At 38.9% G+C, this 11,260-nt stretch overlaps 1 protein-coding gene across 2 annotated transcripts in view; it reads left to right on the top strand.

Annotated features, from left to right (window-relative positions):
* Positions 1 to 505: 505 nt before the first annotated feature.
* The window catches only part of gnas (GNAS complex locus), a 30,341-nt gene continuing 19,586 nt past the window's right edge, over positions 506 to 11,260 (top strand). Inside the window, exons 1-3 of one of the 2 annotated variants that reach the window (XM_037773142.1) lie at positions 506 to 1,261; positions 1,418 to 2,213; positions 8,020 to 8,092. In XM_037773142.1, the coding sequence (XP_037629070.1) occupies positions 2,075 to 2,213; positions 8,020 to 8,092 (212 nt within the window). In that variant the 5' untranslated portion in view covers positions 506 to 1,261; positions 1,418 to 2,074. Of the gene's footprint in view, positions 2,214 to 8,019; positions 8,093 to 11,260 lie in introns of both variants that reach the window. The other variant, XM_037773141.1, reaches the window with a different exon arrangement.

The raw sequence follows: 11,260 nt of genomic DNA, 5'->3' as shown, positions 1-11,260 counted from the left end.
CTCAGAGCTAAACTAACTCTTCTGCAGTGTGTAGTGTGCGCGCATGCTCGTATAGAGGTGGAGCGAGAGAGCGAGAACGCGTGCGGTGTGTGAGTGAAGGCAAGCAGGCAGAGGAGCGGTCTGAACAGCGTAGCCACACGCGAGCGCGCTTGTGACACCGACCCGGTAGATTTATACGTGTAAAAAGTTACAAATAGTCCCTTTAGTATAAAATTATTGACATCTATCCACAATTCACATGTATAGCTACAGGACCAGAATAAATGAGAGCAAGTTTCAGGATGTGATTCGCAGAATGAACAATTTACATCTATATGTCACTCTTTAACTTCTGCTCTCTTTGAACAGGGCGCCGTTTCCTCCGCAGCGCCGCGTCGCGTCGCCGCTGACGCTTCGCCCGCCGCTTCGCCCACGTGACCGAGGCGAAGCGGCCTCTCCTCTCTCTCGCTCTCTCTCTCGGTCCCTTCCTTCCTTCCTTCCTTCCTTCCTTCCTTCCTTCCCAGGGTTCAATGAGCGCCGTGTGAGGCCCCACCCCGTCTCTCTCTGCTTCAGTTCAGCGCTTGTCTATCTCCTTCAATGTAGGCTACTATTCTCGGAGAGAGAGAGAGAGAGAGAGAAAATAATAACCTCCAAGAATCGGTTATTCCTGTCTTTCACCTTCCACGACCAAAGCGCGCAGGAGGGGAGCGGCCTTCGCGGTGGGAAAATGAGCTGCTACAACAACCACCAGGCGTCCTTTTTCTTGTGAATGTAAATGCACATGCAAGCTTGTAGCCTTGCCTCGGATTCAAGAGGAAAAAATACATATATATATATATATATGTTTGTTTGCATGAGAGTGTGTGGCCTTATGTAGGCTATATACAAACTGAGCCTTGACAGCAGGAGGGTTTTGCTTTTTCACCTGCAAGAAACGTGGACATTTTCGAGGGATTTTTCACATTTTTTTTAAATGTTTTTTTTTTCTTCTTTCTTAAAAAAAGGAGATTCATCTGAGCCGAGCTGAGAAGGGGAATTAAAAAAAAAAAAAAAGTATCTGTGCGCATTTTTTTGTGGAGGCTCGGTGGTGATGTGAAGAGCTGATAACACATTTCAGCAACAAAAGCGAGAGAGAGGCAGAGAGAGAGAGAGAGAAGGCCTCTTTTTGGAGGAGAAAACACACAGCAAGGAACAGCCATCACACATAAGGAGGACAGGGTGGTACTGGGTCGGTTCTGAGTTGGAGGTGGTGGAGAGATCCAGAAGAAAAGACAAAAGCGCAGTGAGTTTTTGGAGCTGTTTTGGGTTGATTTGACGCAGCGAATGGAGGAGAGGAGCCGGATGACGACGGAAGCGATGAGAATATCACACATGTAGCTCTTTTTGTAAATATTATTTCCCTTTCCTCCTCCTATCCTGCTTACCCCCCTCCACACAGACGTCTTGGACACAGAGACATAGAGAGTGTGCAACCTATGGACATGTTTATCATGAGAGGAGACGTGGAATCGAGCCGCGCCACAGACCGGGCGAGGTTTTCGGACACGCCGAGTTTGGCTCCTTGTCGCGGGCAGCAGTGAGACGCAAGACCCGGGCTTTTTTTTTTTTTTTTTTTTTTTTTTTTTTGGAGATGCAAATTAGGCTGATTATTCTGCCTCCGTTTGAGGTGAAACCCCGGTTTTTTGTGGATTACAGTTGTTAACACACAGGGAGGTGGTGCAGAGAGTATATATATAGAGAGAGGTGGAGAAAACAAAACTATAACTGCATGTGAAGGAGAAAAAAAAAAAAAAGCCCGAGTAGGATTCAGCAAGGCGGCCTCGGCTCGGTGTCGTCAGCAACAGTATCCTGCCCTTTCTCTCTCTTGACAGCACAAAATACGCGTTATGGACACATAATTTCTACAGTGCCGCACCACGGACAGGTTTTATGGTGTAAATGTGGGTGACATTGCTGCCAAATCCGCATGTCAAACGAGGGGATCTAGACTAGTTTATTTATTTTTTTGCTTTCCACATACCCCCCTCCACCTCCACTTCTTCTTCTTCCTCCTCCTCCTCCCCTGGACCCCCTTTTTCTTTTTTCTTCTGGGAAGATGGGTTGTTTGGGCAACAGTAAGACCGAAGACCAGAGAAATGAGGAGAAGGCACAAAGAGAAGCAAACAAAAAGATAGAGAAGCAGCTCCAAAAAGACAAACAGATATACAGAGCAACACACAGACTACTGCTATTAGGTGAGTTTCATTTTCTTCTCTTTTTTTGTTTTCTATGCTTAAGTTACTGCTTTTACAAGCAAGTCTGCACAGTCGAGGCCTCCCTGCATAACCCTTCTGGGATGTGTTGTTTGGGAAACATTGTCAACAGTGTGACTTTGCCATTGCATAAGGCTAAAAATGCAGCAACTGTGCTGGGTTTTCAGCATGTTGCTGTCAAATTAACAGACTACCAACACCAAAACATGCTGTAGCAGAGTCTATAGGTTGGGTTGAGAGTATACAGTGATATAGAGGTAAATGTATGAGTGGTCAAATAGGAGAAACAACCACTCACATCAATACAAACTAAGTTTATTATCATGTATAGTGAATGTATGCATGTATTTAACAGCTGTATTAGTTTGGGATTGCATAACATGCTGTAGCAGAGTCTATAGGTTGGTTTTGAGAGTATACAGTGATGTAGAGGTAAATGTATAAGCTGCTGTCAGGGGTCATATAGCAGAAACAACCACTCACATCAATAAAAACTAAGTTTATTATCATGTATAGTGAATGTATGCATGTTTTTAGCAGCTGTATTAGTTTGGGACTGCATTACATGCTGTGCAGTATTCATTTGAGTCTTAATTATGCATGTAGGCCTGAAAAGTTAGTACTAGTTTTGTGGGTGTGTGGCCCAAACTGTGTCTAAAGATAATGTGACTAAGAAAAAACACCCACCTAACGTAGAAGAAGTGAACATGTGTAAGGCTCAACATGTGGTTGTGTGTGTGAGAGTGTCAGAGAGTGAACTGAAGGTGGGCTGGGTCTCCACATTACATAAGAGACAAATAAGAGTGTCTAACTTCCCCCCCCAGCCTGTACCCTCCTCGTATGTCCATTCGCAGCAGGCTTACCACTTCTAAGAAGCCGAGGTGTTCTTTGTCAAAATCATAATATTTGATTGCAGAGATGCCAGCGAGGGCTCGAGTTGTACGACACGCCTGTATTTATGTTGGGGAGGAAGTTGTGGTGACTTTAGGAAAGCAGAAGGACGGGACCCATATGAAAACCAAAACAAAGATGTCTGCTGTAAAGTTAGTCGGCTTTCATTTATATAATCTACTAGTCTGACTTTATCTCAGACCTGTAGGATCTGCGGGCTGCTATTTGTGATTCAGCATATTTTTTGGGATGTGTTTAAACAGTGAACAAAGTCAAATGAAGCATAAAAGTCTCAATTCAAACCTGGTGCAGCTAGGCCTTGTGCTCGGGAAACATATATCTGAAGTAGTACAATCCATATAGTCTTACCATAAAGAATCTAGCAGTGAAAGTGTCATTCAAGAACCACAACAACATTTGTGGTGTCAATCTGTATGTCAATTGTACACACTAAACTTTTAGCGTGTCTGTGTCCACCAGGCGGAAGTTGTTGGATTATGTTGCTGCTCAGTATAATTGCAACCTGCGACTAGAACTACACCGGTTATTGGATTTAATAGATCACCTAATTAAGGGGTTAATGGGTTTGTGGCTCATGTTAGCAAAGTTTGTTTCACTTTGAAGACTGACACCTACAAAAGGAGTGATGACACAAACTATATGTTGTATTGAGGGGTAGCAGTTATAATTTAAATCCCATGTTGACAAAGTGACACTTTTACAGATTGGACTCTCTATACTGAAGATATAATGACCTTCTGGTAACTTTCTTATAACCAAAATCAATCTATTGGTCTCCATCTTTTAATCTGTTTATGTATTACCTAATCTATCTGACCCAAGATTCATTTAAACGTTTTATTAGCTACACAATTAATCCATTAGTTGTCAACTATTACATTTGATTTAAAAATTTAGTAATTTTTGTAAGAAAAATAGTAAAAATTCTGTTATTCCAGCTTCTTAAATGTGGATATTTTCTAGTTTCTTTCCTCCTCTTATGACAGCAAACTGAATATCTTTGAGTTGTGGAAAAAATAAGACATTTGAGGGCGTCATCTTGGGCTTTGAGAAGCACTGATCGACATTTTTCACCATTTTCTGACATTTTATAGACCAAACAACTAATCGATTAATTGAGAAATCAATCAACAGATTAATCAACAATGAAAATAATCGTTAATTGCAGCCCTAGTGAGAACAATCCACAATTGAGGGGAACTTGTTGGTAAAAATCATTGCAAGTATTTGAATTGACAGTGCAATTCTAATGTGATATCATATAACCCCAATATTTGCAAATCAAAGGGACAATCCTGTGTGTGCAAAGGTCTGCAAATGTTTTCTTATATGGTAATGTACACAGTTATCTGTTATTTAACTACAGTACAGTGTTGCATCTTTCCCCAGAGATCCTTCACATTTGAGTTAATCTGAGTTAACACTGACATATTGCACAGTTTACATCTGTGTCTGCTTCACAGTGGTAAACTTGATATATAATTTCATGTCTCAGGTTCAGAATATATTAATTTGCCACATTAAGGTTATATATCCTTCAGAGCAGACCTGATCTACCAGCAGCAGCCATTCTAGCTGTTAACCTACTAACATCTGATTTGTTTCATAACTTCTCTTATGAAAGGAACAACTATATTGAGAATACTGGTAGATTATAGTAACACTTCCTCTACTCCACCTCTTTTATTGATGTTATTTTGGAAGCATGACTCAGTTTTTAAAACTCTATTGGTGTGGTTTTAAACTTTCAGTAGCATACAGACTGGCTGTAGGAGTATTTCCTGTTGGACCCACGTTACCAATGATGGCCAGGATCCTCTTGTAAAATTACAATTTTTTACTTTTGCCAATGGTTTGCTTTGCAGACTATAATCCAGCTGAACTTCTCAAATGTATCAGTGTTCAATGTTGTCTTAACAAACAGATCTACAATAACTTTGCTCAAATAAAAAGTATTTGAAAGGCTAAATGTATGATCTGGAAATATCTTAAAAATAATCAATAATAGGACGAATAATCTGACCAAGCCTTGAGGGCAAATTCTTTGTACTTAACTATTTTTTAGGGCTGCAACTAACGATTATTTTCATTGTTGATTATTTTCTCAATTAATTGATTAGTTGTTTATTTTCTCAATTAATTGATTAGTTGTTTGGTCTATAAAATGGTGAAAAATTTCGATCAATGTTTCCCAAAGCCCAAGATAACGTCCTCAAAATGTCTTGTTTTGTCCACAACTCAAAGATACTCAGTTTGCTGTCATAGAGGAGTAAAGAAACCAGAAAATATTCACATTTAAGAAGCTGGAATCAGAGAATTTAAACTTTTTTTTTACTTTTAAATTTACTCACACTGCTTGATTAATTATCAAAATAGTTGGCGATTTATTTAATAGTTGACAACGTAATGCTTTGGACCATGGACACAGTTATGTACTCAACGATTCAGGTTCAATACCACACTTGATTGAGTTTGTGTTTTTTCCAACATGCAATCTAAACTGTTTTCTCGTACACGAGAAGGGCAAGTTACACTATTGTACTGTAATATTTCATGCAGGTATTTTGCAAGATGCTGTGGTGTTTCTGCCTCATCATGTAGTGTGGGATAAGACAGGCAGATGGGAGAGAGAGAGGAGAGCTGACATTGTGACATGAGGTCATCAGTCAGATTTGAGAGCATGATGTTTTGAGTTCATGGTATGTGCTGTAGCTTGCTGAGCCGCCAAAATGCCCAAGACCCAGACTGTTCTGTGGCTTCTCTGATAATGTGCCTGGCGACCACAAGTACATCTCATGGGTGGGAAACGTTGGCTATAACGTCCAAATAGAAAACTGTTGCAAACCGCCAGTCAGTCAAACTACTTTCTATTACGATTGTCAATAGATGACTGTTATTTAGAAATGGCTTTAACACCACAGATGAAGTCACAGTTGTTGATTTTTCTCCATCAGAGAGATCCAACATGTCTCCTTTCTGAGATGTCACACCTACGTCTTCATGTCAAATCTTAATATTGGGACTATTCTCAGCTATAAACACTTGTTTTCACAGAGTTGTTGGATAACAGTGTCAGTACATACATTTATCACTCCTCCAAAAGTCACCAAAAACTCATCATGGGCTCCAGCTCGCCTGTGTGGAACATAAATCGCAACACGTCTGTTAGTCACACGTTGAAGCCAAAAGGTTTTATTTATTTAGCTGAACATAACCAACATTGTCTTGAAATGACACATGAAAGAACTATGTATAATATTTTAGGGCTGCAACTAACGATTATTTTCATTGTCGATTTAAGTTGTTGATTATTTTCTCAATTAATCGATTAGTTGTTGGTCTATAAAATGTCAGAAACAGGTGAATAATATCGATCAGTGCTTCCCAAAGCCCAAGATGACGTCCTCAAATGTCTTGTTTTGTCCACAACTCAAAGATATTCAGTTTACTGCCATAGAGGAGGAAAGAAACCAGAAAATATTCATATTTAAGAAGCTGGAATCAGATAATTTAGATTTTTTTTCCCCTTTATAAACTACTCTAATTGATTATCAAAATAGTTGTCAATTAATTTAATAGTGGACAACTAATCAATTAATCGATTAATAACTGCAGCTCTATAATATTTAGACATACTGCATTGTTAATAAGAGAAATTTCTTACTTTATTTATTAGTTTGTTTAAGAGATCCGCTGTATATTAATACACACTGCAGAGTTAGCCAAAGGGCTATTTTCCATCTGTAGTTCCTGGACAGATGTGAACATACCGAAATAAGAATGAAAGATGGAAATTAAAACAGTTATTGAAATAGTTTATAAGCATGCAGAGCAACGATAAAAAAAGAGAATATTAATGTTAGTAAAATAAATCTATCCTGTCTAATCTGTCTTCATTTGTAAGAAAAATACACAATATTAGGTTAAATAGCTTGTTAAGATTGATATTTTGGCTAATTGGTGCATGTTTAAGCTTCACATACTACTTTATTTGGATCCCTTACTCAAATATTTAAATGTCTTTGATTCAGGGGAAGTTATGAGTCATTGTTAATGTTCACTTTAGTTGTAAAGATCAAATGAAGATAAAGAGGAGGAGACGGCTGAATGAAGACATGTTTAAGGTCTGAGGCAGGAAAGACATCAAACCGTGTGAAAGAGCTGCAACTTGTTGAACATACTGCAGGCGAGGCATCACAGAGCCATAGATGTGAGTTTCATTATTACAGCAGATGCACACAGGCCATCCACAGACCTGCAGCATACTGCTAACTTACTAGCAGCATTACTCTCATAATGATTTTTAGCAGCGCCAGTTTAATATATTTTGCAATTATTTACTGTTTGTTGAAATACCACAGACAAGAACAGCGATCACATTTCCCATACAGGACATAAAACATATATGCTCTTTTTTTATTTAACACTATAACACCTGCTTTTGAAGGGAAATGTTTAATCATGCTTTTTCATGGAAAAGTCTAAAGGCAGTCTTCATCATCAGGTCTAAAAGTGTAATCTTGTGATTGTGATCACAGTATCTAGTGGAATAATCCAGTTTGTTATTTCAGCCATGACCATGCAGCACTGGCCTTGCCTCTACTCCCAGTTTTTCCCAAATAACGTCACAGTCATCTATGAAATCTGCTGTTTGTTCATTGAAAGTTTCCTGCAGGGCATAGTAAGTCACAGCTTATGAAGAAACCCTTTACTGAGGTACAGTGCTTGTATCCAAATACGGGAAATGAAACTACTGTACACATACTGTAAAGAGACATTTAATGTGTATGGTCTATATCCCAACGCTGTTTGTGTGTTCTGTATATGTGTGGTCACGTTTCAACAGATTCCTAATATTTCTTTCTCTCTCTGTCAGGAGCTGGAGAGTCAGGAAAGAGCACCATAGTGAAACAGATGAGGATACTACATGTCAACGGCTTCAATGCAGAGTAAGTATGATATGAGTAACTACCTAAAGCTGCTGCTCTATCGCTGCATCGATCGGTTAGTTTGTTTGTGTCATTGTGTGACTTAAAAACTAACATGGAGTCCACGGCGGTACATTACTTGGCATGCTGATCACCATCTAATATGTGACGTTAATACACTAACTAATTAGAATGTATATATAACGTACATGTAGCAGCGTCATCTTGCAGAAACCTACGTCAGGACTAGGGATGTTGAATACACAAGGAACACCACTGTGAAGCTACAGAATGATATAAAACCTAAAAAAATAATAATGATAATAATGGATCCACCCTTTAAGCTTAGAATAGAACAGAATATCATGTACATTTCAGAAAAATCAGCCAGCCTGAGCTTTCTATAATGCTTCCATGTGTGTCTCCAAACTGTCTGGACATTATTGTTCAAACACAAATCTGGTGACCCAAACAAAGTAACTCAAGCATCTGGAATTATTTTTCCAGATACACATTTTTTCCAGCTTCTGTCCTTATTGTCTGAAGTAAACATTCTCCTGCTTTTGTGGATGTAAACTTCATTGATTTATCTGTTTTTCATTTTCATTTTCTTTAATGTAGTATATAGACACACAAGTCTCAAGTATTTCCTACAGAAGATTACAATTCCACTGCACACCCCTGACTTGTGCTTGTTTCAATAAGCCAAATGGGAAGTTTTGTGTGTATGTGTGTGTATGTCAGTGACTTGTGGCGTGTATTGGTCTGGTGGTTGTGATCGGGATGGAAGCATCTTTGCAAGGTTGGACTAGAAAATCAGCACCTAAGGCAGACAAGAGCGTATGACCCAGCGCGTGACTCCACAACACTGAGCAGTGTGTGTGTGTGTGTGTGATGGTGGGTGGGTGAGTGTGTGTCAATATGTGTCTGTGTGTGTGTGTATATACAGGTGGATGGGTGTCTTTAATGACAAGACACGCAAACACATACAGCGTCATCACTTCCTGTTAGATCTGTGACATTGTTTGGATTATCTGGTTGATTTTTTTGTTTACCAAGTTACCATGTTGGGCTCCCTTGTTTCCTTATGTGTAGTAAACCTCCATATATATACTGTATGTTGCTCCATATTAATGCGTCTGACTGTTTTACTTTGAATGTGCGGTCAGATGGTATCTTTTAAGTGTGAAACAATGAATCAACTAAACAGCCAGTTGCTTGTTGGTCTCCACATGACAAGTATAGTAACGTGTTATAATAAATCTGGATTTTGAGGCAGGACATTTTACTGATGTAGGACTAAAAGAGTTCAATAACGCCTGTGATGAAAGATTTAGCGTGAATGGGTTGAGTGTTGTGGTAACCTGAAGGTCAGAGTAATTGGCTTGTGACCGGAAGACTGCTGGTTCCAATTGCTGGCCTGATTTTGAAAAATGAATGAATGAATGAATGAATGACTCAGCTCTTTCTATTCTTCTCAACTATGACTGAGCTGCCCTTGGACAAGGCGTGTAACTGCTCGCCTCATCACTGGTGCTGTTAAGTGGTCAAGAGCTGAAGACCGTGAATGTGTGGGACGTTTTTTTTATGGCCGAAAAAGCTCTCGTGATGAGAGCAGTGAGACTGAATCAAAACCATAAAGTTGCACGCTATAAAACCAAAACAATGAGCTGAAAGACTCTAAACGCGCCGCAAAACTGAGGGGAACTGCAGAGCTTGGTGATAATCTCTGTGGGCTCGTCATATACAAGTATTATTCATTATTGCCAATATAAGTATATTGATTCATAGACGCTTTAAGTTTCAAGCTGATTTTCATATTTAAATATTTATTATTTATTTTAACGTTTGCTGCTTCCAGCTTCTCAAATGTTCTAATTTTTATATCATTGTAAATTGCCTTTTATTTTATTTTCCTCTTGTATCCTTTGATAGGCATTTTCTCACTATTTCTTTACATTGTGTAGACTAAATGATTGATTAGTTAACTGAAAATATAATCCATAAATTAATCGCTATCCCAAATCAAGAATTTCTCAAACAGCAATCAATCAATCAATCAATCAATCAAACCTTATTTGTATAGCACGTTTCATACAGGTTAGTGCAGTTCAAAGTGCTTCACGGATGACTGACTAGCCGAAAATAAGACAGACCAAGTTGGAACCGTGAAAACAATAAAAAAGACAAAAACAATTCAAACAATTTAACAATTAGATCATTTGAGACCAACACATGCAAGACAATAAAATGATAGAATTAAAATCTATAATGACAATAATAGTAGTAAAACAGTGTGAAGTAAAAACAAGATTAATAAAATAACGATAAAATTATACAGATTAAATACAATAAAATAAGTGATAAATAAAATATAATTCAATTGTACAACTTAAATACAATAAAATAATACCAGTCTTAATCAAAAGCTGGCTGAATAGGTAGGTTTTAAGTTTATGTTTAAAGATTTCAACACTTCCAATGCCTAAAGTTGCTCTACCATTATTTGTGCGTTCATGGGACACATTGGTTACCAGCTATCCATGTGCTTTCAGCGGCCACTCTCAACATACATTTGATTATTTATCAAAAGATTTTGCCGAAAAATCCATATCATCACATTGAATGGGACAAAAATGGAATTATTGTGAAATTGATTTCAGCCCCAGTCCCTGTCATCTGCGTTTATCCACCTTAACATAACACCAGATATCATCACTTTAATGTTCTCTATACGATATCCAGAGCATTGATATAGCATCAACCAACTATTTGCTATGTAAAGATATAGAGGAGTAATGTCTACCTGAGCAGATAATGAAGTCATCCTCCCTCTGTGTTGTAATCAGAGCTTATCTGTGCTTTGTTGACATAGTCGGGCCGGCAGTGTGTGTGCCTTTTAGTGCGTGTTCATGCACGTTGGCGTGCCCCACTGGCTCGCTCACGGCCGCTGCTCTGCATTGCTCTCATATGGCGGTTACAGCTGATAAACGGCGCCATCACGGAAGCACAGCACCCACCTCCGGTTCTCTCCAAGGTTAAATCCGTTAGCCATGTTGAGAGCCGTGCAGAAGCAATAGAAATGCTCCCAATCTCACATTTAGCACCTTTAAGCATGTTGTGTCATGTCTTCTTCCCCTCTCTGTAACCACACACAGGCATGCAATCCTACTCTCATGATTGGAGAGT

This window comes from Sebastes umbrosus, chromosome 6, assembly GCF_015220745.1.
Source record: "Sebastes umbrosus isolate fSebUmb1 chromosome 6, fSebUmb1.pri, whole genome shotgun sequence".
NCBI classification, from domain to species: domain Eukaryota; kingdom Metazoa; phylum Chordata; class Actinopteri; order Perciformes; family Sebastidae; genus Sebastes; species Sebastes umbrosus.
This window is presented reverse-complemented; position numbering and strand designations above follow the sequence as displayed.